Source organism: Macaca fascicularis, chromosome 16 (assembly GCF_037993035.2).
Source record: "Macaca fascicularis isolate 582-1 chromosome 16, T2T-MFA8v1.1".
NCBI classification, from domain to species: domain Eukaryota; kingdom Metazoa; phylum Chordata; class Mammalia; order Primates; family Cercopithecidae; genus Macaca; species Macaca fascicularis.
In genome coordinates this window covers 34,044,887-34,070,389 of record NC_088390.1, presented here as the reverse complement: position 1 = coordinate 34,070,389, position 25,503 = coordinate 34,044,887, and the positions used below count along the sequence as shown (strand labels likewise).

The following is a 25,503-nucleotide window of genomic DNA, read 5'->3' as shown; positions in this document are numbered from 1 at the left end:
CCGGCCTGAGCAAGTCCCAGGAAAAGCCCAGAAACTCTGGAGACATTACAGCCCAGGTCAAGAACCACGGCCCAGGCCGTCCTGTACGCGGGCCCGCCAAGCCTAGGGAAGCAGCTTGTCACCGCTTCGGCTTCTAGACTCCCTGGCCGGCTCTTTCCCGTCAAGGCTGCGGCTGGAGGGGCCTGAGGGAGACCTAGGGAGCGGCTTCCTCTTTCCATCCACGGAGACAACTTGGATGTGAACACCATGAATGTGAGGAGGTCCACTGGAATCAGGAGGGATGGACTCCTGGACTCCCCAGCTACCTGCGGGGTCCTTCCCGGTGTGAGGACACAAGACCTGTCCTGGGCCGGGCCCGCATCCAGCCCTACAGTCGGTGTCTGCGGTGAGGGCTCCGTCAGCGGAAAGCGCGTGACAATCCACGGGCTGGCAGGACCGGGGGCGTGGTCAACGCGGGACCCGCCCCCCGTCCCCGGGCCCCAGCGCCGAGCGGACGCGCCCGCCTGAAGCAGCCAATTGGGAAGCGCAGAGCAGGTTCAAACACAGACGGCGGGTGAACATGGCGTCCTCGACTTGGTTTGAGACGTGATCGGCCTGCCTTCTGGCTGAAGATGTGGCGGGTGAAAAAACTGAGCCTTAGCCTGTCGCCTTCGCCCCAGACGGTGAGCGGGAAAGCTCCGGCGGAGAGAGCTGGGCCGGGCTGCTGGCGCGGGGGCACCGGCCGTGTCGACTGTCCTGGAAAGTTGGGTCGAGCCCGGGGTTGGGTGCTTGTGGAGTCTTTGTTCGCCTTGCCGCTCCTGCGCGACTAGAATGCGAGCCTACTCTTCTAATCGCCTCTTGGGCTTCTTAGGGAGGGAGGAAGGGCGGGCTAGCAGAGCCCAGGCTTCCTCACACTAGCCCTCTTTCTTGATTTCTTTCTTAGGGAAAACCAGCTATGAGAACTCCTCTCCGCGAACTTATCCTGCAGCCCGGTGCCCTCACCAACTCTGGAAAAAGGCCCCCCGCTTGCTCCTCGCTGACCCCATCACTGTGCAAGCTGGGGCTGCAGGTGAGATTCGCCTGGACAGCTTCTCGACTGGGCTGTTTGCCCAGGGTGAGAGCTCAGGGGAACAGAGGGCCAGGGCTAGAATAATTAATAACGATAATGAAGTCTTCTACGTCACTGACATCCATTTACAGCTATTCAGGCCAACAGAGAGGTGCCCTAGGGTGGTTAAAGGAAATCTACTGAGAACCTGAATCTCTGTTTAGCTGTTAGTTTTTATTACCTCCTCCTCCTCCTCCCTTCGACCTTTATCAAACTACTTAGAAATCCTGCCACTCTGATTAGTGCTCTTCCTCCAACATGGGGTCACTTATGGAAAGGTCAGTCAGCTGTAAGATTGAGGCAATATCCATTCACTCTAGGAGGTAGTCAGAACTCTCCTGGGATCAAGTTACACCACTGGAAGGCAGGGTACTTGGATCACCTTAGTTTAAACTAGCCCCTTGCAGAATTGCCCTCACCGATTTGTACTTTTGTTAAACGTCTTGAGAGATGTAGCCATGTAGAAACTGCATTTCAGTTGCTGTCAAAACTTGTCAAGGAAGAAGCTTGACTCCTGTATAAGATTCCTCAAAGAAAGGCTTTGGGACTAACTGCCTGGAAAAATTGTCTTCCTGAAGAAATTGCTATCCTTTTCTTTCTGATAATGAGAACTATGCAGTTTACCATATTTTCCCTCTTGCTCTGCCTTCTAGAAAGCTCAAGGCCAAACTGGATCATCACATACAGCTACTGTTACTCGCAAAATAGGAAGTTTTGCTTCCTCTTTTTTGACCATGACTTTGTTATTTCATTAATCATATCTATTCATTTTCATGCATATGAATTATTTTTGGAAGGAGATGGGATATCAGTAAAATTGGTTTGAGGAGGAAAGAGTGTATAAAGACAGATGACATCCTGAGTAACAGTAGGATGATAGCAGTCTTTCTTGAAAGAGTTGCAAAATACCTACTGTCCAATAGAACTTTCTGGGATGAGGGAAATATTTGATAATCTGTGCTGTCCAGCATGGTAACTACTAGTCACATGGTTACCGAGCACTTAAAATGTGGCTGAGGTGACTGAAGAATTGAATTTTTTTGTTTTTGAGATGGGAGTCTTGCTCTGTCACCCAGGCTGGAGTGCAGTGGAGTGATCTTGGCTCACTGCAATCTCTGCCTCCAGGGCTCAAGGGATTCTCCTGCCTCAGGCTCCTGAGTAACTGGGATTACAGGTGCATGCCACCACACCCAGGTAATTTTTTGTATTTTTAGTAGAGATAGGGTTTCACAATGTTGGCCACGCTGGTCTCAAACTCCTGACCTCAACTGGTCCGCCTGCCTCGGCCTTCCAAAGTGCTGGGATTACAGGTGTGAGCCGCTGCGCCTGGCCTGAAGAATTGAATTTTTAATTAAATTAAATTAAATTTTTTTTTTTTTTTTTTTGAGATGGAGTTTCGCTCTTGTTGCCCAGGTTGGAGTGCAATGGTGTGATCTCGGCTCACTGCAACCTCTGCCTCCCGGGTTCAAGCAATTCTCCTGTCTCAGCCTCCGGCATGTGCCACCACGCCCAGCTAATTTTTGTATTTTCAGTAAAGATGGGGTTTCTCCACGTTGATCGGGCTGGTCTCGAACTCATGACCTCAGGTGATCTGCCCGCCTTTGCCTCCCAAAGAGCTGGGATTATAGGCGTGAGCCACTGCGCCTGGCCTGAATTTTTAATTTAAATAGCTACGTGTGACAGGTAGCTATCATATTAGACAGTACAGCTTAAGGTGGAAAATAAATAAGTACTAGGTAGAAATTGAGCTCTATAGAGCTTATAGAATTTATTATGATTATTAATTAATTTATTTATTTTGAGATGCAGTTTCGCTCTTGTTCCGTAGGCTAGAGTGCAATGGCATGATCTTGGCTCACTGCATCCTCTGCCTCCTCGGTTCAAGCGATTCTCCTGCCTCAGCCTCCCTAGTAGCTGGGATTACAGGCATGTGCCACCACGCCTGGCTAATTTTCGTATTTTTAGTAGAGATGGGGTTTTGCCATATTGGCCAGGCTGGTCTCGAATTCCTGACCTCAGGTGATCCACCTGCCTCAGCCTCCCAAAGTGTTGGGATTACAGGCAGGAGCCACAGCGCCTGGCCTGAGCTTATAGAATTTAACCATGATTATTTAATCACAATAGCAGAATACTAGATTGAAATTGAATTCTCCTTCCCTCTTAACTACTGGGCGTACTACCTTCAGATGTAGTCAGCTACTCGATGAAAAGGGTTTTTCCCCAACAAAATAGCCATTATTTTTGTTTTGTAAAAAAAATTTTTTTTTGAGAGTCTCACTCTGTCACCCAGGCTGGAGTACACAGTGGCACAATCTTGGCTCACTGCAACCTCTGCCTCCCGGGTTCAAGCAATTTTCCTCCCTCAGCCTCCCAAGTAGCTGGGATTACAGGTGTATGCCACCATGCCTGGCAAATTTTTTTTTTTTTGAGACAGAGTCTCACTCTGTCACCCAGGCTGGAGTGCATTGGTGCCATCCAGGCTCACTGCAACCTCTGCCTCCCAGGTTCATGCAATTCTCTTGCCTCAGCCTCCTGAGTAGCTGGGATTACAGGCATGTGTCATTACGCCCAGGTAATTTTTGTATTTTTAGTAGAGACAGGGTTTTACCAGGTTGGTCAGGCTGGTCTCGAACTCCTGACGTCATGATCTGCCCACCTCAGCCTCCCAAAGTGCTGGGATTATGGGCATGAGCCACGGTGCCCGGCCTAATTTTTTTTTTTTCTTTTTTTTTTTTTTTTTTGAGACAGGGTCTCACTCCTTCATCCAGGCCGGAGTGCAGTGGCATGATCTCAACTCACTGCAACCTCCGCCTCCCGGGTTCAAGCAGTTCTCCTGCTTCAGCCTCCCCAGTAGCTGGGATTACAGGCGCGTGCCACCATGCCTGGTTAATTTTTTGTATTTTTAGTAGAGGTGAGGTTTCATCATGTTGGCCAGGCTGGTCTCAAACTCTTGACCTCAAGTGATCCGCCCACCATGGCCTCCTAAAGTGCTGGGATTATAGGTGTGGGCCACTGCTCCTGGCCTGTTTGTAAATTTTTGATTATTAATAGATTTTAATTGTTTGAAGCATTTGAATATATAAATGTATAAGGAAGAAATATTTCTGTTAGATAACTGTCATATTTGACAATTCTTTCATGCATCTCTTTATGTGTGTCTATTTTGTATATATGCACACACACACACTCATGTTTATATTGTCTTTTTGTTTTTTTGAGAAGGAGTCTCGCTGTGTTGCCCAGATTGGAGCGCAGTGGTACGATCTTGGCTCACGACAACCTCTGCTTCCCAGGTTCAAGCGATTCTCCTGCCTCAGCCTCCCGAGTAGCTGGGACTACAGGCGCCCGCCACCATGCCCGGCTGGTTTTTGTATTTTGAGTAGAAATGGGGTTTCACCATATTGGCCCAGCTGGACTCGAACTCCTGACCTTGTGATCCGACCGCCTCATCCTCCCAAAGTGCTGGGATTACAGGTGTGAGCCACTGCGCCCTGTTTTGTTTGTTTTTTTTTTTTTGAGACAAGGTCTTGCTTTGTTACCCAGGCGACAGTGCAGTGGTGTGATCTTGACTCACTGCAACCTTGAACTCCTGAGCTCTAGCAATCCTCCCACCTCAGCCTCCTGAATAGCTCGGACTATAGGTGTGAGCCACCATACCTTTTAATAATTTCAAAATTAAAGTAAGATACATGAAATTACAATAAAACATAACAGCATAACAAATTACTATAAAGTACACATCCATGTAACTAATACCCAGGTCAGTAAGTAGGACAGTGCCAGAATATCAGAAGCCCTTTTTAACCTAACTTTGGTTTTGTTTTATCCACTGATATAAATGAGAAATTTCATGTTTGATTATTTTTTGTTTTTTGTTTTTTGTTTTTTGAGACAGGCTCTTGCTCTGTCGCCCAGGCTGGAGTGCAGTGGCGCAATCTTGGCTGACTGCAAGCTCCGCCTCCCGGGTTCACACCAGTCTCCTGTCTCAGCCTTCCAAGTGTCTGGGACTACAGGTGCCCGCCACCACGGCCGGCTAATTTTTTGCATTTTTAGTAGAGACGGGGTTTCATCGTGTTAGCCAGGATGGTCTCGATCTCCTGACCTCATGATCCACCCACCTCGGCCTCCCAAAGTGCTGGGATTACAAGCGTAAGCAACTGCGCCTGGCCTGTTTGATTATTTTTTTAATAAATAATTGGACTTTCTATCGAAAGCTTCCAAAATAGTTTTATCTTCGTTGTAGCACAGAAATTTTATAATTATGTGTCTAGCTTGTATCTTTTCTAGTCAGTCCTGCTTAGAAACTGGTGGGCCATTTTAATGTGCAAACTCAGGTCTTTTATTGGGGCAATTTTCTTCTAATATTTGTTAATCAGTGCCTTATGTATATATGTTCTCTTCTGGAATTTCTTTTATTTAACTGTTAGGTTTCCTGGGTTTATCTTCTAATTCTTTTAGCTTTTCCTTCAGATTTACATTTCTTTATATTTTTATCTTTGCTTTAAGATATTTCATCCACTTGTCAGGCCAGTAATTCTAGTTTCAACTCTGATAATTTACTCTTTCAATTCATTTTACTGACATTTTTTATTTAAAATAATATTTATTATTTCTAAAAAGTCTTTTTGTGTGTATTTATGTTGTAGTTAAAGCTTAAGTACTCATGTTTTTTGTTGTTCAGATTATCATCTGTGTCTTCCGGCAGCTCTGTTTTGTTAGGGTCTACCTTTTCTTTTATTTATTTATTTATTTATTTTTTGAGACAGGTTTTTGCTCTGTCACCAAGGCTGGAGTGCAGTGGTGCAATCTTGGCTCACTGCAACCTCTGCCCCCTGAGCTCAAATGATCCTCCCACCTCAGCCTCCTGAGTAGCTGGGACGCATCAGCACCACCACACCCAGCTAATGTTTGTATTTTTAGTAGAGATGAGGTTTGAACTCAAGCGATTCACCTACTTGTGGTCTCCCAAATGCTGGGATTACAGGCATGAGCCACTGTACCTGGCCTAAGGTCTGCCTTTACTAACTATCTTAGTGTTTATCCTTTCTCTGGCTATACCAGATCCACTTAAGATCATTCATATTTTCTTTTGTTGTTCATTGAGTCTCAGGTCCAGCAATCGTGCAGTTGGTAGAAGGTGCACTTGTCTTTCTCCCTGTGACCCAGCAGTAGGGAGGTTGTCAGTCCCTTGTCAGGGCATCAGGAGGAAGTCTCTCTGCTCTTTAGTCTCCTGTGCTACAAAGTCTAGGTCTCTTCAAATCCCAAGGGCCAAGTTGGTTCAGCCCCTGTGTTCAGGATGCCCTTAGCTCTGTGGACTATACGACTAGGTCACTGGCACAGGTTAGTGTTGCCCTTTCTCCCTGGACTTCATGGATCTCTGTGGTCCATGTGCTTTCTAACTCTGGTTCCCAAATTCTCATCTGTTTCAAGAGGGAGAAGATCTTTTTTTTTTTTTTTTTTTCTTTTGAGATGGAGTCTCAAAGAAGTCTCTCTTGCCCAAGCTGTAGTGCAATGGTGCAAACTCGGCTCACTGTAACCTCTGCCTCCTGGGTTTAAGCAATTCTCCTGCCTCAGCCTCCCGAGTAGCTGGGATTACAGGCATGCGCCACCACGCCCAGCTAATTTTGTATTTTTAGTAGAGATGGGGGTTTCACCAGGTTGGTCAGCTGGTCTCAAACTCCTGACCTCAGGTGATCTGCCCGCCTTGGCCTCCCAAAGTGCTGGGATTACAGTCGTTAGCTACTGCGCCCAGCCAAGAGGGAGAAGATCTTTTTTTTTTTTTTTTTTTTTTTTTTTTTTTGAGACAGAGTGTCGCTCTGTCGCCCAGGCTGGAGTGCAGTGGCCAGATCTCAGCTCACTGCAAGCTCCGCCTCCCGGGTTCACGCCATTCTCCTGCCTCAGCCTCCCGAGTAGCTGGGACTACAGGCGCCTGCCACCTCGCCCGGCTAGTTTTTTTTTGTATTTTTTAGTAGAGACGGGGTTTCACCGTGTTAGCCAGGATGGTCTCGATCTCCTGACCTCGTGATCCGCCCGTCTCGGCCTCCCAAAGTGCTGGGATTACAGGCTTGAGCCACCGCGCCCGGCCGGGAGAAGATCTTGTACCAACTCTAGATTCTGACAGCTTGAGCCTTCACTCACACCCTATGGACCCCTCCTACCTGTTCATCTACAAGTGCGTTAAGATTTCGGAATGGAAAGGAGTGGGGTCATGTTCAAGTTGCCATCTGCCCATGATACGGATCTATATTCTCAGCCGTTTTTTTTTTTTTGAGACGGAGTTTCGCTCTTGCTGCCCAGGCTGGAGTGCAATGGCACGATCTTGGCTCACTGCAACCTCTACCTCCCGGGTTCAAGCGATTCTCCTGCCTCAGCCTCCTAAGTAGCTGGGATTACAGGTGTCCGCCACCACACCTGGCTAATTCTTGTATTTTTAGTAGAGACAAGGTTTCACCATGTTGGCCAGGCTGGTCTCGAACTCCTAACCTCAGGTGATCCACCCGCCTCGGCCTCCCAAAGTGCTAGGATTACAGGCGTGAGCCACCACGCCCGGCTGTCAGCCTGTTTATAATGTAGGCTGGTTCACTTGGAAGGACCCAAAATGGCTTAGCAGCTTTTCTTTCCCTACTATTGGGTCTCTATATGAGCAACCAAGATTAGCCAAGTTCTTACCTAAGCAGAGGTAGTAAGAATTCTTTTCTTTTTTGAGTTTAGACACTATCTTGCACTTGTAATTGTATGTTGGGAACCGAATTGACCGCCTTAGACAACTACTTTTGTTTCCTTTGGCAGGAAGGCAGCAACAACTCATCTCCAGTGGATTTTGTAAATGCCAAGAGGACAGACTTCCCTTCAGAACATTTCAGTCATTCCTCAAAGTGGCTGGAAGCCTGTCAGCATGAATCAGATGAGCAGCCTCTAGATCCAGTTCCCCAAACTAGCTCTACTCCTAAAACGTCTGAGGAAGCAGTAGACCCACTGGACAACTATGTGGTTAAAACCATCGTCCTTATACCATCTCCACTGGGGCAGCAGCAAGACATGACATTTGAGGCCCATTTAGATACCATGGCAGAGACAAACAGCATATCTTTAAATGAACCTTTGAGAACAGGAGATCTGGTGAGAGAGGAGGTGGCACCCTGCATGGAAGACAGGTTTTCAGAAGTTGTTGCTGCTGTATCTGAGAAAGTTATCTTTCAGGAATCTCCGTCCCATCTCTTAGAGTCTCCACCAAATCCCTCTTCTGAACAACTAAATTGCTCCAAGGAAAGCCTGAGGGACAGTAGGACTGAGGCTGTGCCTGAGGACTTAGTAGTACCTTCTGAAAGTAACGCCTTCTTGCCTTCCTCTTTTCTCTGGCTTTCCCCTTCAACTGCCTTGGCAGCAGATTTCCCTGTCAATCATGTGGACCCAGAGGAGGAAATTGTAGAGCATGGAGCTATGGAGGAAAGAGAAATGAGCTTTCCTACACACCCTAAGGAGTCTGAATCAGAAGATCAAGCACTTGTCTCAAATGTAGAAGATATTCTGTCCACATGCCTGACACCAAATCTAGTAGAAATGGAATCCCAAGCAGCTCCAGGCCCAGCAGTAGAAGATGTTGGTAGGATTCTTGGCTCTGATACAGAGTCTTGGATGTCCCCACTGGCCTGGCTGGAAAAAGGTGTAAATACCTCCGTCATGCTGGAAAATCTCCGCCAAAGCTTATCCATTCCCTCGATGCTTCGGGATGCTGCAATTGGCACTACCCCTTTCTCTACTTGCTCGGTGGGGACTTGGTTTACTCCCTCAGCACCACAGGAAAAGAGTACAAACACATCCCAGGCAGGCCTGGTTGGCACCAAGGACAGTACTTCTGAGACAGAGCGGCTCCTGTGTGGGTAAGTGCCCCTATGTTCTTGCGCCTCGTGAGTTCCATTATCCTGGACCTTCCCCTCCCATCCTTTCCCCTCCCTTTCTTTTTGTCATGTTCTTCTGTTTCTGCTGCAGCCGGCCTCCAGATCTGACTGCCTTGTCTCGACATGACTTGGAAGATAACCTGCTGAGCTCTCTTGTCATTCTGGAGGTTCTCTCCCGCCAGCTTCGGGACTGGAAGAGCCAGCTGGCTGTCCCTCACCCAGAAACCCAGGACAGTAGCACACAGACTGACACATCTCACAGTGGGGTAAGAAGATTCCTTTCAAAGCTTGAAGGATCCCAGTGGGCTCTCTTCCTTGGAATTTAAGCTGAGAAGCTGCCAGAGGGCAAAGGGGACTCCTATCACAAGCTTATACTTAGAACATTTGTAAAAGCTGAGAATCTGGGCAGGCACGGTGGCTAATGCCTATAATCCCACTGCTTTGGGAGGCCAAGGTGGGAGGACTGCTTGAGGCCAGGCATTTGAAACCAGCTTGGGCAACATAGCAAGATCCCATCCCTACAAAAGATTTTTTAAAAATCAGCTGGATATGGTTTTGTATGCCTCACTACTCAGGAGGCTGAGGCAGGAGGATCATTTGAGCCCAGGAAGTTAAGGCTGCAGTGAGCTATGATCATGCCACTGCCCTTCAGCCTGGGCAAGACAGTGAGACCCTGTCTCTTAAACAAAAAAGCTGAGGATCTGAAAAATCCCCTTAAAGCTATGGGTAGTCACTATACTCCTGGGGTACATCAAAACTTTCCAAAGTAGTGCAAGCAAGGAAAGTTTTAAAGGAATTGGTTTTTAGAACATCATCTTCCACATGTATTCTTTTTCTTCATTTTTTGCATTGGTAGACTATATTTAATATTTTAAGGAAAATTGTGAATAAGCCTAAAACATTTTTAAAAATAATTTTTATTTTTTGTGGTTACAGAGTAGGTAAATATATTCATGGGGTCCATGAGATGTTTTGATACAGGCATGTGATGGGCAATAATCACATCATGGAAAATGCGGTATCTGTATCTGTCCCTTCAAGCATTTATCCTTTGTGTTACAAGCAATCCAATTATACTCTTAGTTGTTTTTTTTTTTTTTTGAGACGGAGTCTCACTCTGTCACCCAGGCTGGAGTGCAATGGTGTGGTCTCGGCTCACTGCAGCCTCCTCCTCCTGGGTTCAAGCGATTCTCCTGCCTCAGCCTCCTGAGTAGCTGGGAATACAGGGGCATGCCACCACACCCAGCTAATTTTTGTATTTTTAGTAGAGACAGGTTTTCACTGTGTTGGCCAGGCTGGTCTCGATTTCCTGACCTTGTGATCCACCTGCCTCAGCCTCCCAAAGTGCTGGGATTACAGGCATGAGCAACTGCGCCCAGCCTGTTTTTTTTTTTTTTTTGAGACAGTTTTGCCGTTGTTGCCCAGGCTGGAGTGCAGTGGTGCGATCTCGGCTCACTGCAACCTCCGCCTACCAGGTTCAAGTGATTCTCCTGCCTCAGCCTCCTGAGTAGCTGGGAGTACAGGCATGTGCCACCACACCCAGCTAATTTTGTATTTTTAGTAGAGATGGGGTTTCTCCATGTTGGTCAGGCTGATCTCGAACTCCTGACCTCAAATTATCCACCCGCCTCGGCCTCCCAAAATGCTGGGATTACAGGCATGAGCCACCACGCCTGGCCTATTTTAGTTATTTTTAAATATACAAATTACTATTGACTGTAGTCCTCCTGTTGTGCTATCAAATATTAGACCTTATTTATTCTCATTATCCACATGTATTCTTCACTGTTTTTCTTTCCTACTTCTCCGTTCTCAAATGCCTGATTGCCTATGCCCACTTTACTAAAGAAGAACATACTTTCTTTTCTTTTCTTTCTTTTGAGACAGAGTCTTGCTGTCACCCAGGCTGGAGTGCAGTGGTGTGATCTCGGGTCACTACAACTTCTGCCTTCTGGGATCAAGCCATCTTCCCACCTCAGCTTCCCAAAGTGCTGGGATTATAGGCATGAGCTATTGTGCTCAGCCTCCCTTCTTCTGTTTCTACTTATTCCTATTGTTGTTTTTCTGTGTGTTTTTTTGTTTTTTTTTGTTTTTTGTTTTTGAGACGGAGTCTTGTTCCGTCGCCCAGGCTGGAGTGCAGTGGCGTGATCTTGGCTCATTGCAAGCTCCGCTTCCGGAGTTCCCACCATTCTCCTGCCTCAGCCTCCTGAGTAGCTGGGACTATAGGCGCCTGCCACCGTGCCCAGCTAATTTTTTGTATTTTTAGTAGAGATGGGGTTTCACCGTGTTAGCCAGGATGGTCTTGATTTCCTGACCTCGTGATCTGCCTGCCTCAGCCTCCCAAAGTGGGAGGTGTGAGCCACCGCGCCTGGCCCCTATTGTTTATGTGAAGAAGATTTCTCAGTGTTTACATCTATAAGAATGGAAAGGAGTCAGCTGGCATGGTGGCTCACACCTGTAATCCCAGTACTTTGGGAGAGTGAGGTGGGAGGATCACTTGAGCTCAGGAGTTCAAGACCACCCTGGGAAATATGGTGAAACCTCATATCTACAAAAAAATACACAAATTAGCTGGGTGCGGTGGTTTGTGCCTGTAGTCCCAGCTACTCGGAAGGCTGAGGTGGAGGATCACTTGAGGCCGGGAGTTGAAGGCTGCAGTGAACTGAGATCTTGCCACTGCACTCCAGCCTGGGTGACAGAGCCAGACCCTGCCTCAAAAAACAGAGTCATGAATTGTTGCTGAACCATTTCTTATTGCTAGAATTATAGTAATCCACAGATATATGAACTAATAAGGGGAAGGAAGCTCCATCAATTTCATTAATAGGTGATTTCCAATTAAATTTTGCTGAGCATGTTTATTTTATTAGAAATTATTACAGTGACTACTATACAACTGATTAAAAGATTTCTCTATCCAAAAGAAAGCTTTTTCACTTTTTCTTCTAGTCAAAGGAGTTGAAAGGAAATTTTAATTTAAATTTAGACGAACTTTTGTTGTTATTGCAGAGATGATGGTTAATAACAGATTTTATTTTTATTTTTTGAGATAGAGTCTCGGTCTGTCACCCAGGCTAGAGTACCGTGTTGTGATCAGGGCTCACTAAAGCCTCAGCTTCCTTGGCTCAGGTGATCCTCCCACCTCAGCCTTCTGGGTAGCTAGGACTGTAGGTGTATGCCACCACACCTAGCTAATTTTTTTGTATTTTTAGTAGAGATGGGGTTTTGCTATGTTGGCCAGGCTGTTCGCAAACCCCTGGGCTCAAGTGATCTGCCAGCCTTTGCTCCCAAAGCACTAGGATTACAGGTGTGAGCCACTGTGCCCAGCTAATAACAGACTTTAAAGCATACAAATATATTACATTAGGATGAAATTGTGAGAAAAATAAATGTTCAAAGAGAAAAAGCAATGACATAATAAAATTTCTGACTGCTAAGAAGAGCTTTTTCTTGTATTTTTAAAAGATAGCAACTAGGTATCATATCATTTTGGTGTATGTGGTATTTATGCCACTGGATATATTTAAGAGTAATCTAATAATTTTATTATAGGCTGGGTGTGGTGGCTCACACCTGTAATCCCAGCACTTTGGGAGGCCGAGGTGGACGGATCACCTGAGGTCAGGAGTTCGAGACCAGCCTGGTCAACATGGCGAAACCCCGTCTCTACTAAAAATACAAAAATTGGCGAGGCGCAGTGGCTCACGCCTGTAATCCCAGCACTTTGGGAGGCCGAGGCTGGTGGATCACAAGGTCAGAAGATTGAGACCATCCTGGCTAACACTGAAACCCCGTCTCTACTAAAAATACAAAAAAATTAGCCGGGTGTGGTGGCAGGCACCTGTAGTCGCAGCTGCTCCAGAGGCTGAGACAGGAGAATGGTGTGAACCCAGGGGGCAGAGCTTGCAGTAAGCCGAGATCGCACCATTGCACTCCAGCCTGGGTGACAGAGTGAGACTCCGTCTCAAAAAAAAAAAAAAAACAACCAAAAATTAGCCGAGTGTGGTGGCAGGTGCCTATAATTCCAGCTATTCGGGAGGCTGAGGCATGAGAATCCCTTGAACCCGGGAGGCGGAGGTTGCCATGAGCCGAGATTGCACCACTGCACTCCAGCCGGGGGGATAGAGTAAGACTCCGTCTCAAAAAAAAAAAAATTATTATTATTATTATTATTATTTATTTATTTATTTTTTGAGACGGAGTCTCGCTCTGTCGCCCAGGCTGGAGTGCAGTGGCTGGATCTCAGCTCACTGCAAGCTCTGCCTCCCGGGTTTACGCCATTCTCCTGCCTCAGCCTCCCGAGTAGCTGGGACTACAGGCGCCCGCTACCGCGCCCGGCTAGTTTTTTCTATTTTTTAGTAGAGACTGGGTTTCACCGTTTTAGCCAGGATGGTCTCGATTTCCTGACCTCATGATCCGCCCGTCTCGGCCTCCCAAAGTGCTGGAATTACAGGCTTGAGCCACCGCGCCCGGCCTATTATTATTTTTTGAGACGGAATCTCGCTCTGTCGCCCAGGCTGGAGTGCAGTGGCGCGATCTTGGCTCACTGCAAGCTCTGCCTCCCGGGTTCCCACCATTCTCCTGCCTCAGCCTCCCAAGTAGCTGGGACAACAGGCACCCACCACCACGCCCGGCTAATTTTTTTGTATTTTTAGTAGAGACAGGGTTTCACCATGTTAGCCAGGATGGTCTCGATTTCCTGACCTCCTGATCCGCCCGCCTTGGCCTCCCAAAGTGCTGGGATTACAGGCGTGAGCCACCGCGCCTGGCCCAAACAATTATTTTAAATTGTCAATATTGGTAATATGCTGGACGTTAAAGTCTTTGTAACAATTTAAACTTAAGGGTACTTAGTTTTTGCAGGAAATACGAGAGGAAAGTAGCTAAAAGACCACTGTTGGCCCAATGTGGTGGCTCATGCTTGTAATCCCAGCACTTTGGGAGGCTGAGGCTGGCAGATCACTTGAGGCCAAGAGTTTGAGACCAGCCTGGCTAACATAGTGAAACCCCATCTCTATTAAAAATACAAAAGTTAGCTAGGTATGGTAGTGCACTCCTGTAATCCCAGCTACTTGGGTGGCTGAGGCATGAGAATCCCTTGAACCCAGGAGGTGGAGGTTGCAGTGAGCTGAGATCGCACCAGTGTACTCCAGCCTGGGCAACAGATTGAGACTGTCTCAAACAACAACAACAATAACAACAATGTTCTAGAGGACTCTGTTACAACACAGGCCTAGGAAGGAAGGGAATGGTGGCAGGTGAAGGAATTGATAGCACTTCACCATTGTGGCTGTTGAGATAATAGGTGGCTGCTGCTAAGAAGAGATGGTCCCCAAATGTGCAAAGACCTCCTTTGAGTTGAAATATCCTCAAAGTAGTGACTTTACCATTTGCCAAAAATCCTGGAAATCGTAAGCTCCGTGTTCCTCCAGCTGCTCAATTTCTCTCCTGTTTTCTTATATCTTTGTATCCTTTCCTCTGGTTCTTGACCTTGTTTCCCATCCCTGAATCTGCCTTGCATCCTCTTCCCCTGAAGCTTGCCAGGTCCCTTTGTAGGCCACTGAAGCAGAACCAAAGAGGGGAAATGACATATCTTTAGCCATTCTCCATCACCATGCCATGTCCTTGCTGCCTGGCTGCCTCCTTCACATTAATCTCATCACCTGCCTGACTGTCCAGCTGAGCACTATGTGAGCCCTATCCAAGCTCATGTGCTACTCTGTGCCTTACTGCACGATGCAGCAGTGAATGATAACTGCTTTGCTGGGGAAGGGAGCCATGAACTCCAAGAAATCAGCACTGCTGCTCCAGTAGTAATTTTTTCCCCAGATGATGGCTGCCTTGCCTCAGTAATGAAGACTCCCACTTTTCTCTTAGAACTTATCTTCCAGGGTTCTACTGCCTTTGAGATCATACTTACTTACTCTATGCACACTATGAGTTTTATCTATTTGACCCAGGATAATGAGCAGACAATTAAGGAAGTAAAAATGATGAATAAATACCTAAGAAGGTTAGCATTATTGGCATTAAAAAAATGCAAATTGAACAGTGAGATGCCATTTTCTTGTGACTCAATAGCAAATAATAAAATAGGTAAAGCTGGTAAGCATACTCTGTTTATCTGTAGGATATAAATTGGTTTATCCTTTTTTTTTCTTTCTTTTTTTTTTTTTTTTTTTTGAGAGAGGGTCTCACTCTTACCCATACTGGAGTGCAGTGGCATGAACATGGCTCACTGCAGCCTCTACCTCCTGGGCTCAAGGGATCCTCCCACCTCAATCCAGCTGAGTAGCTGGGAATACAGGCATGTGCCACCATGCCTGCCTGGCTAATGAAAAAAAATTTTTTTTTTTTTTTAAAGAGATGGGGTTTCACTATGTTGCCCAGGCTGGTCTTGAACTCCTGGACCTAAGTGATCCTCCTGCCTCAGCCTCTGAAGGTGCTGGGATTACAGGCATGAGTCACTGTGCCTGACTAAACAAAGAAATTTTTTACCTACCTGTGGATTTTTCTTTCTGACTTGGCTTCACTGAATTGAATTGTGAACTTTGCTCCTACTTTTAATAGGAAAGGTGGCTGGGTGTGGGAGGAGCACTTTGGAAGTCCGAGGCAGAAGGAGTGTCTGAGGCCAGGAGTTTGAGACCAGCCTGGGCAACATAGCAAGACCTCATCTCTACAGAAAATAAAAAATAAATAAAATAGGAAAGGCTCCTAAAACTCACTGGGTGGGAGGAAGAATGAGGTGCTGGCAATACATGTTGCCTACTCAAAAGGAACAACTTGGCTGGTCATGGTGACTCACCCCTGTAATCCCAGCACTTTGGCCACCAGCCTGGCCAACATGGTGAAACCTCGACTCTACTAAAACTACATATTAGCTGGGTGTGATAGTGCATGCCTGTAATCCCAGCTACTTGGGAGGCTGAGGCATGAGAACTGCTTGAACCTGGGAGATGGAGGTTGCAGTGAGTTGAGATTGTGCCACTGCACTCCAGTCTGGATGACAGAGCAAGACTCTGTCTCAAAAACAAACAAAACAAGGAACAACTCTGTTTTTCTGGCTAGATAACTAATAAACTTCAGCATCTTAAGGAGAGCCATGAGATGGGACAGGCCCTACAGCAGGCCAGAAATGTCATGGTAAGTGTTGATTGACCTTACACCACCACTGGGTCTCCTGTGAAGATCAAGAATGGAGAATCTTGGGTGGTTAGTAGATGGTGATACTAAGCTGTGGTGGTGAAGGAAGGTTTCCAAACCTTTGTAAAGTACATCTCCTTATGGGGAGCTTGGAATTTGGGGTTAGTGGTTTTCCTCCCCAGTGCCCCTGTTGCTTGTTTAGTGACTATTTGATCTCACCTACCCATTTTTTTCTCTACAGCAATCATGGCTGCTTGTCTCTAAAGAGCTGATATCCTTGCTTCACTTATCCCTGTTGCATTTAGAAGAAGATAAAACTACTGTGAGTCAGGAGGTAAGCAGCATGAAGATGGAGGTAGAGGCCTGTGGTGGGACTAAAAGCCATAAAGAAGAACCAGACACATCAATTGATTCTTATTGTATAGTCTCGGCATACAGAAATCTTGGTCTCTTGCTGTTTTGATTTACTGAAGAAATTGAGGGCAAAGCTCCAGAGCCTCAAAGCAGAAAGGGAGGAGGCAAGGCACAGAGAGGAAATGGCTCTCAGAGGCAAGGATGTGGTAAGGTGCCAGGCATTTGTTCTTGTATGTGGGAGGTTTCCACCTCAGGGTTCCTGTAGGAACACAAATGCACTTTAGACACAGATGGGTGGCCTAAGAACTGCCTGCCCTGGGGAGTAAAGAACTGATCTATTGAGGTGTCAGATGGTTACAGCTTTTTGTGCTGGCTCCCCTGTTGCCCACTGTGTCCTTGCAACCTCTTCCCTCAATAGGCAGAGACAGTGCTGGAGGCTTTCTGTGCACATGCCAGCCAGCGCATCAGCCAGCTGGAACAAGACCTAGCATCCATGCAGGAATTCAGAGGCCTTCTGAAGGACACCCAGACCCAACTGGTAATTTAAGGGCATTTTCTTTCCTGGGGTCTGTGCTGACAGACTGGGAGGGTGGACCTGTATCCAAAGGGAAGGGGCTCCCTCCTAGGCAATCTTTCTTTTGTAGGTAGGGCTTCATACCGAGCAAGAAGAGCTGGTTCAGCAGACAGTGAGTCTTACTTCTACCTTGCGACAGGACTGGAGGTCCATGCAACTGGATGTGAGTATTTGGGGCCATCATAATTAATTCCTTACTCACATCAAGTCCTGTTAGGAGCTTTGCCTCAAGTGTGCTCTACTGACCTGCTTGCTTCCTCTGGTAGTATACAACATGGACAGCTTTGCTGAGTCGGTCTCGACAACTCACAGAGAAACTCACAGTCAAGAGCCGGCAGGCCCTGCAGGAACGTGATGCAGCAATTGAGGAAAAGCAGGAGGTACAGACCAGGAGTGGGGACTGCTTAGGCTTGGTTTCCTTTCTAATGTGTGATATCATTAGCCTCTTACCCTGGATCTGTTTTCTTTTCACCCTGTGGGTTTGGAGGCCAGCCAGGTCCCTTAGCTGTAAGATGGCCTTAAGCCCAGTTTTTTCGTTTGCCCTTCAGCATCTTTTTTTTTTTTGAGACGGAGTCTCGCTCTGTCGCCCAGGCTGGAGTGCAGTGGCGCGATCTCGGCTCACTGCAAGCTCCGCCTCCCGGGTTCATGCCATTCTCCTGCCTCAGCCTCCTGAGTAGCTGGGACTACAGGCGCCCACAACCGCGCCCGGCTAATTTTTTGTATTTTTAGTAGAGACGGGGTTTCACCATGGTCTCGATCTCCTGACCTTGTGATCCGCCCGCCTCGGCCTCCCAAAGTGCTGGGATTACAGGCGTGAGCCACCGCGCCCGGCCTTCTGCCCTTCAGCATCTTTACTTTAGCAACTTTTCTCCTGTCTCTACTTTTTCCTGAGGATCAACCTTATTTTCTGCAATGTTGATGCCCAGGAGCAAGGTAGTTTTCTGTCTTGTTCAGAAAGAGAAGCTGGACCAAGTCCTGGGATTATTGATTCAGGAGGAACTACAGGAGGAAAACCATCTTTTCTTCCTAGGTTTCCAGGGAGCTGGAACAAGTTTCTGCCCAGTTAGAGGAGTGCAAAGGCCAAATAGAACAACTGGAGTTGGAAAACAGTCGTCTAGCAACAGGTGTGTGTGTGTGTGTGTGTGTATGCACGCATGTAAGCAGTTGAGCCCTGTTAAGGCTTGGAGTGTGGCACTAGAGCAAGGAAGTACTCAGGAGCACTTTCTTTGGAGCAGAGGTTTGGGCAGTTTCTGGCCTGGTAACTGCATAGTGTCATTAGGATACTTTTGTTCTAGATCTCCGGGCTCAGTTGCAGATTCTGGCCAACTTGGACAACCAGCTAAAAGAGCTACAGAGTCAGCATGCCCATTGTGCCCAGGACCTGGCTGTGAAGGATGAGTTACTCTGCCAACTTATCCAGAGCAATGAGGAGCAGGCTGCTCAGTGAGTTCCTAACAGGGTATTGTGGCAGTAGGCATCCAGGAATTAGGACCAAATGGGATCTAATATATGGTCTCTGACAGATGGCAAAAGGAAGAGATGGCACTAAAACACATGCAGGCAGAACTGCAGCAGCAACAAGCTGTCCTGGCCAAAGAGGTGCGGGACCTGAAAGAGACCTTGGAGGTAAGGAATATGGCTTGGGCCAAGGGAGCTGGTAAACCTCAAGAGTGTGATTCTTGCCTGATAATGTTGAGGTAAGGTTTGAGACCATGAACTAGAAAAAGCCTCTGTCCCTAGGGCACTAAAATTCTCCCTCCCTGTCTTGCTGCTTCTCTTGTCTTCCCAGTTTGCAGACCAGGAGAATCAGGTTGCTCACCTGGAACTGAGTCAGGTTGAGTGTCAACTGAAAACCACACTGGAAGTGCTCCGGGAGCGCAGCTTGCAGTGTGAGAACCTCAAGGACACTGTAGAGAACCTAACGTAAGTTGTCTAACTCTCTGTACTTCCCCCCAAGTGCTTATTTTTTTTTGTCAGGAACACTTCTAGAAGCCAAAATCTCAAAGAAGAGAACTGTGAGTGTTGAGCCTCTCGTTTCTCTCCTTTAATGCAGCTCTGTGGGGATTTGGGAGAGGCGTTCAGAGAAGGTAATTTGGTCTTTGGTCATCTTCCTTGTTCCTTATTTCAGGGCTAAACTGGCCAGCACCATAGTAGATAACCAGGAGCAAGACCTGGAGAAAACACGGCAGTACTCTCAAAAGCTAGGGGTGCTGACTGAGCAACTACAGAGGCTGACTCTCTTCCTACAGACAAAACTAAAGGAGAAGGTAGGATCCCGGGGTTCCTTCTCTTCTCTTCCAATTGTATCTTTATTTTACAGAATAGTCTTCGTAAAACATTACTCTTTTTCTAACTGTGACCTTATATGACTTTCAGTTACCTACAGGACCTCATTAGCCTGTTGCTTAAACCTTTTTTCCCCTGTCTTCTACCTCCCTATTATGAACACTTTGCCCCAGCTAGACTGCCTGTATGCTACACATATGTCCCCATTTTTATCTCCAGAACCCAGACTCTGGCTGTTCCCACATTCATTCTCTTCTTTCTTCAAACTGGAAATGCCTATTCTATTAAAATCCTCCCTTCCAACCTGGGCAACATGGTGAAAACCATCTCTACAAAAAATACAGAAATTAGCCCAGGTGTAGTGTTGTGCACCTGTAGTCCCAGCTATCCAGGAGGCTGAGGTGGGAGGATCACCTGAGCCTGGGAAGTTGAGGCTTGCAGTGAGCCATGATCATACCTGGTTAATTTTTTGTATCACTGCACTCCAAACTGGGTGAGAGTGAAACCCTTTCCCCCCCAAAAAAAGAAATCTTCCCTGGTTCACCTTCTTTGAAATGTTCCCAAATCAAATCATGTGGACCTGGCGATCTTTTCTTCTGCCATATTTCTCATGAACTTACTCTCCTTTTGTATTTGCATTAATTTTCCTTGGATACCTGGTCTCTTCAATCAGACTATGTTTCAAGAAAGCAGAAATACAGCCTTCTTTGGCCTCCCCGCAGTGTGCACTAAACAATAAGTGGTTGATATCATTTAGAATACACAGGTAATTAGCTTATTCAGCAGAATATTCAGCTTATTCAGACACAACAAATATCCTAAAATCTGGCAATTGCTTATGACCTGATCCTCTTTCCCAACTGGGTGCCGAGCACAGGAAATGCCAACAAATCTACAGTTTAGCATGGAAGACAACCAGATGTAAACTTGTCATTTTGACTTATGATCATGGTAGAGGTCTGCATGGACCACTGTGAGAGATAGAGAGGGGAGGACCACTTCAACCTTCTAGAATTAGGATCCCTTCTCAAAGCAGCTGACCTTGGGTACAGTCTTGAGATTTAGAAGTTTGTGGGGTAGGGGTGGGTATTTAGGAAGGCCCACTAGGCAGAGGGAATGGTGTATGAAAGTTTCATCTGACGACATATGAGAGTCATATGTAGAAAGTCATGCGCATTGTACATGATGTGTTCTTTTTTGTAGTGTCTACCTTATAAAACCTGGGTTAGGTGCTGGGACTAGAGGATGAACAAGGCAAGATGCCGCTCATATGGAATGCAGCGAGTCTGAGGAATGGGAAGCAGCTCTTCATGGCTGCAGCGTGAGAGCTACGTGGGGCAAGGCAGGAGACAACACTGGAGAGGTAGCCAGAAGGCAGATTTTGAAGGCTTGAAATAATGGCAGTTTTATAGGCGGTAGAAAGGAAAGGATGGAGTGAATGGATTCAATAGATATTTAGAAAGCAGACGCAGTAGAACCTGGTGACCAATTTGATGTAAGAGGCAGAAGAGTGAATGATGATCCTTAGATTGCTAGGAAAGAGGGCCCAGTGGGTTAGCTGTGTTAGTGTGTGGAGACGGGTTAGTGACACCTCCGGATCATCTCCATGCTCAGGGAGCACTTCACCTATGTGTCGGGAGGAATAGCAATAGGAAGCACTTCATTTCCCCACAACTCAGACACCCAGACGGGAGGGCAGAGGACCAAGGCTGAAAGGAGTGGAGAGCCTGAGAGAGATGAGACTGAGGGGAGGTAATGGTGACGCAGGCTAACCAGTTGGTGGGAGAGACCTAGACCCGGGGGGCAGAGAAGGCGGGAGAACTGGAGAGAGGACCTAGCCTAGGAGGAGAGGGAGCAGGCTGAGCAGGAAATGCTCTGGGTAGGAGATGCAGACTCCAAGGAAATATCCAAAAGAAGAGGAGGATTTGGGATTGGAAAAGCTGAGGTTCAGGTGGGAGAGCTGAGGAGGGATAGAACAGGAAAGGTTGAGCCATGGGGTTTCAAGTATGCGGAAAGGAGCGAAGATGTTAGGAAAGGGTCGAAAGGGCACATCCTGGAGTCCCAGGTAGCAGGACGAGGATGGCAGGGGAAGAGCCAAGGAGACAAAGCAGAGATGCTGAGCGGCTCCTGCCTTGCCTGGCCTTACCTGTGCACAGCCAGTTAGCTGCTGCAGCCACAAGCACACCTCCAGAACTGAGGCCAACAAGCTTTTCCTATAAATGACCATATAATAAGTACTTTTGGCTTTTTGGGCCATATCATCTCTGTCTCAACTACTCAACTCTGCCTTTGTAGTTCAAGAGCAGCCATAGATGATATGTAAATTAATGGGTCTAGCTGCATTCCAGTAAAACTTTATTTACAAAAATAGTTGGCAGGCTAGATTTGACCTGTAGGCCACAATTTGCTAATGTTCCCTCTCCCTGCTCTAGAATAGTAAATACAGGAGTAGGAACAGACTTTTGATAGGGTGGCACAGGGAAAATGGTGAACTCAGCTTCATACAGATTTGACTGTGGAACCTTCTGGTAGATTCTTCACAGGCAGTTAGCCTTTTGAGTCTGCAGACTGGGAAAAAATCCAGTTGAGAGAGGGATGGAAGTCATTCATGTGGAAAGGAAGTTTGAAGTAGATGTTTTTGTGGCGCTCCCAAGGCAAGGCCACAAAATGAATTAGAGTAAATTTAGGGCCAAGGACTGAACCCAGAGGATCCAACAGTTAAGGAAGGACCTGTGGATAGAGAAGAAATAACCAGAAAGGTGTGAGGCCTGCCTTTAAAGGAGAGAGACTCATGTCCTGCAAGCTAAGAAAAGAAAGTTTCTAAAAGAACAATGTGGTCATCAATATCAAATAGGTCAGGTAAAACAAGAGCTTCAATGTATGCATTGCATTTGAAAGTAAGGCTGCCATTGGTGAACCAAATGACAAGAATTTAGGCGGAATGACAAGGGAGAAGCCTGAGTGTAGTGGGCTGGGGAGTTAATAGATGGTGAGAATTATAAACAAGAAGTATAAGCCGGGCGCGGTGGCTCACGCCTGTAATTCCAGCACTTTGGGAGGCCGAGGCGGGCGGATCACGAGGTCAGAAGATCGAGACCATCCTAGCTAACACAGTGAAACCCCATCTCTACTAAAAATACAAAAATTAGCTGGGCGTGGTGGCGGGCGCCTGTAGTCCCAGCTACTCGGGAGGCTGAGGCAGGAGAATGGTGTGAACCCAGGAGGCGGCAGAGCTTGTAGTGAGCAGGTATGGCGCCACTGCACTCCAGCCTGGGCCGCAAAGCAAAACTACGTCTCAAAAAAGAAAAAGAAGTATAGGCTCCTTCTTTTCTTTTTTCTTTTCTTTCTTTCGCAGTAGCTAAAAGGGGATTTAAGGTAAGAAGAAGGGTTTTGTTTAGGTTTTTTTTTTAAAACACTGCTGTTTTTGTGGGAGAGGCTGAAGAATATAAACATGTTCAGGGAAAGGCACTAATGGAGAAGTTGAAGATAGATAATTGAGATAATAGGTGGAACAGCATTTTGGAGGAGATGGCTGGGAGTTACCTGGAAGCCCAGGAGTTCACTAGACCTGAACAGCAGCTATTTTTTCTTCTTTGCCCTTAGACTGAACAAGAGACCCTTCTGCTGAGTACAGCCTGTGCTCCCACCCAGGAACACCCTCTGCCTAATGACAGCACCTTCCTGGGAAGCATCTTGATAGCAGTGGCAGATGAAGGTTAAAGGCCCTGGGATTTGAGGGTGGGAAATTTGTAACCCTGCTCCCGATATCTTCAGCTGTTGAAGATGTCCACCAGCGGGCTTGTCTGTCTTACCCTGGCTTCCATTATGATAGACCCCTCCCTGGATGACCAGAGGGGCCCTCTCCCATTATTGGTTTTTCTCTTAGAGCCAGATTCAACTCCTGTGCCCTTGCTTGGAAGTGACAAGAGTGCTTTCACCCGAGTAGCATCAATGGTTTCCCTTCAGCCTGCAGGTTAGGAGGGGCTCCAGGGATCCTGCCTCATTTCTAGAAAATCTGGTGGTGATGAGTAAAGACAAAAGCAGTGAGAAGTGCTTTGCTCTAAAAACCTCAATTCTACTTGGGCTCATTTTATTTCTGCCTTCTGGGATCTGTAATGTTCCAGACATTCAAATCCTGTGGGTGGGGAACACGGATAAGAGTTGTGGAAATGATGGCTATACACTCCTCCTTCCTTCCATGGCTGGAAGGCTAGACCTCTATCTGGGACTTTCTCTTTCAGAGACCCCAGGTATGGAGGAGAGCTTGGCAGAAATGAGTATTATGACTATTGAGCTTCAGAGTCTTTGTTCCCTGCTACAAGAGTCTAAAGAAGAAGCCATCAGGACTCTGCAGCGAAAAATGTGAGTGGGATGCAGTTTTGGTGACAGAGGGACAGTGAGACAGCCTCTTATGCCAAGGGTTGAACTGGCCCCTGAGAGGACAAGAATGTTGCTGAATTCTTCCTTTCTTCAGTTGTGAGCTGCAGGCTAGGCTACAAGCCCAGGAAGAACAGCATCAGGAAGCCCAGAAAGCAAAGGAAGCAGACATAGAGAAGCTGAACCAGGCCTTGTGCTTGCGCTACAAGGTGAAGGAGGGACCTAGAAGTGGGGCAATGAAGAACTGGGGCAGCTCTACTGGCCCACTGGGAGCCATTATCTCTCCAGGAATCTGGGTGGTGGGGATTTTCCAACCACTGCCCTAGTTTTGCCCTTCCTGGGGTCAGACATTTCACATTTCAGCTATGGGCTGACCTATCTTCCCAGGCAGACCCAGGAGAGAAGTCAGGAACTCTAGCAGAACTCTCCCAACACTGAAATGTGCCTTGCCAGGCTTGGCCCTGGAGGAAGAATTGGAGTGATATCAATTGGTCTCGTGGGCTGAGCATGGGTCAGGCACTCTCTCCTATCTCCTGGCAACGGCTGTGAAGAGACCAGCTCTCCGTGTGTCTTCTCACCTTCCTTTCCCTCACAGAATGAAAAGGAGCTCCAGGAAGTGATACAGCAGCAGAATGAGAAGATCCTAGAACAGATAGACAAGAGTGGCGAGCTCATAGTATGTTCACCATCATGCCCAGGCCTTTGCTTTCTGTGTTACTGGTCAGCCAGGATCCCAAATATGAGAAATGGTTTACTTTTGTTCACCACGCGTTGTCTATCCTTATGTCCTATTGGACACCTCTCCATTCTTATTCCCAGAGCCTTAGAGAGGAGGTGACCCACCTTACCCGCTCACTTCGGCGTGCGGAGACAGAGACCAAAGTGCTCCAGGAGGCCCTGGAAGGCCAGCTGGACTCCAACTGCCAGCCTGTGGCCACCAATTGGATCCAGGAGAAAGTGTGGCTCTCTCAGGAGGTGACTCAGAGTTAACAGAGGAGCTGGACAGCAGGTGGGGACCCCAGGCTGTACCCCTGTTGATCTGGACATATTTCTAGGTGGACAAACTGAGAGTGATGTTCCTGGAGATGAAAAATGAGAAGGAAAAACTCATGATCAAGTTCCAGAGCCATGTAAGAATGTCCATGCCATTCCAGGGCCATTTCCTACCATCATTAGCAAATGCCCTGCCATGTTTCCCCTGTCCTACCAAGCTTGCTCTTTTATGCATAGGACTTATAAAATCTGTTTGCTTTCTAGAGAAATATCCTAGAGGAGAACCTTCGGCGCTCTGACAAGGAGTTAGAAAAACTAGATGACATTGTTCAGCATATTTATAAGGTACAGGCAGGAGGGAGGTGATATAACTAATGTACCTGGTACAAGGCCTGGCCCCAGGAGGTACTAATGAGCACATCTCTCGTTCCCAGCCTTTACTGAGAGCTGGGCCTAAATCACTATTGCAGGCTTCTCTGTGGTGTCTGTTTTCTCCCCTCTAATTCAGCAGCTGCCTCCTGGGGCTGGGAGCCCTGGGCCTTAGGCCTGTGGTCCTGAGCTGCTTTTTCTGCCTCTCTTCCCAGACCCTGCTCTCTATTCCAGAGGTGGTGAGGGGATGCAAAGAGCTACAGGGATTGCTGGAATTTCTGAGCTAAGAAACTGAAGGCCAGAATCTGCTTCACCCCTTTTTACCTGCAATACCCCTTTACCCTAATACCAAGACCAACTGGCATAGAGCCAACTGAGATAAATGCTATTTAAATAAAGTGTATTTAATGTATTTCTCCAAA

The 25,503-nt window shown here is 47.1% G+C and overlaps 1 protein-coding gene across 5 annotated transcripts; it reads left to right on the top strand.

Annotated features, from left to right (window-relative positions):
- Positions 1–542: 542 nt before the first annotated feature.
- SPAG5 (sperm associated antigen 5) lies at positions 543–25,503 on the top strand. 5 transcript variants are annotated; one of them, XM_074018857.1, is made up of 25 exons: positions 543–662; positions 923–1,048; positions 4,381–4,561; positions 7,877–8,967; positions 9,077–9,251; positions 16,054–16,128; positions 16,370–16,462; positions 16,554–16,688; positions 16,901–17,020; positions 17,127–17,219; positions 17,323–17,436; positions 18,087–18,180; positions 18,352–18,499; positions 18,580–18,682; positions 18,846–18,979; positions 19,185–19,323; positions 22,946–23,057; positions 23,229–23,315; positions 23,584–23,704; positions 23,817–23,928; positions 24,315–24,395; positions 24,539–24,694; positions 24,775–24,849; positions 24,977–25,057; positions 25,297–25,503. In XM_074018857.1, the coding sequence occupies exons 4-25, from the start codon at positions 8,126–8,128 to the stop codon at positions 25,366–25,368; spliced, it is 3,162 nt and encodes a 1,053-aa protein (XP_073874958.1). In that variant the 5' UTR covers positions 543–662; positions 923–1,048; positions 4,381–4,561; positions 7,877–8,125; the 3' UTR covers positions 25,369–25,503. The 5 variants fall into 5 exon arrangements, 3 of the variants coding, with proteins under 3 accessions (XP_073874958.1, XP_005583295.3, XP_065388379.1); XM_005583238.5 differs by lacking the exon at positions 4,381–4,561; XM_065532307.2 differs by lacking the exon at positions 4,381–4,561 and having other exon boundaries at positions 923–1,093.

Bases quoted from the DNA above. Each gene is read 5' to 3' on its own strand.
- SPAG5 (XM_065532307.2), top strand. From the start codon at position 612: ATGTGGCGGGTGAAAAAACTGAGCCTTAGCCTGTCGCCTTCGCCCCAG. The intron at 16,129-16,369 runs GTAAGTGTTGAT...TTTTCTCTACAG, and splicing joins AGCAGGCCAGAAATGTCATG to CAATCATGGCTGCTTGTCTC. The intron at 18,683-18,845 runs GTAAGGAATATG...TTGTCTTCCCAG, and splicing joins ACCTGAAAGAGACCTTGGAG to TTTGCAGACCAGGAGAATCA.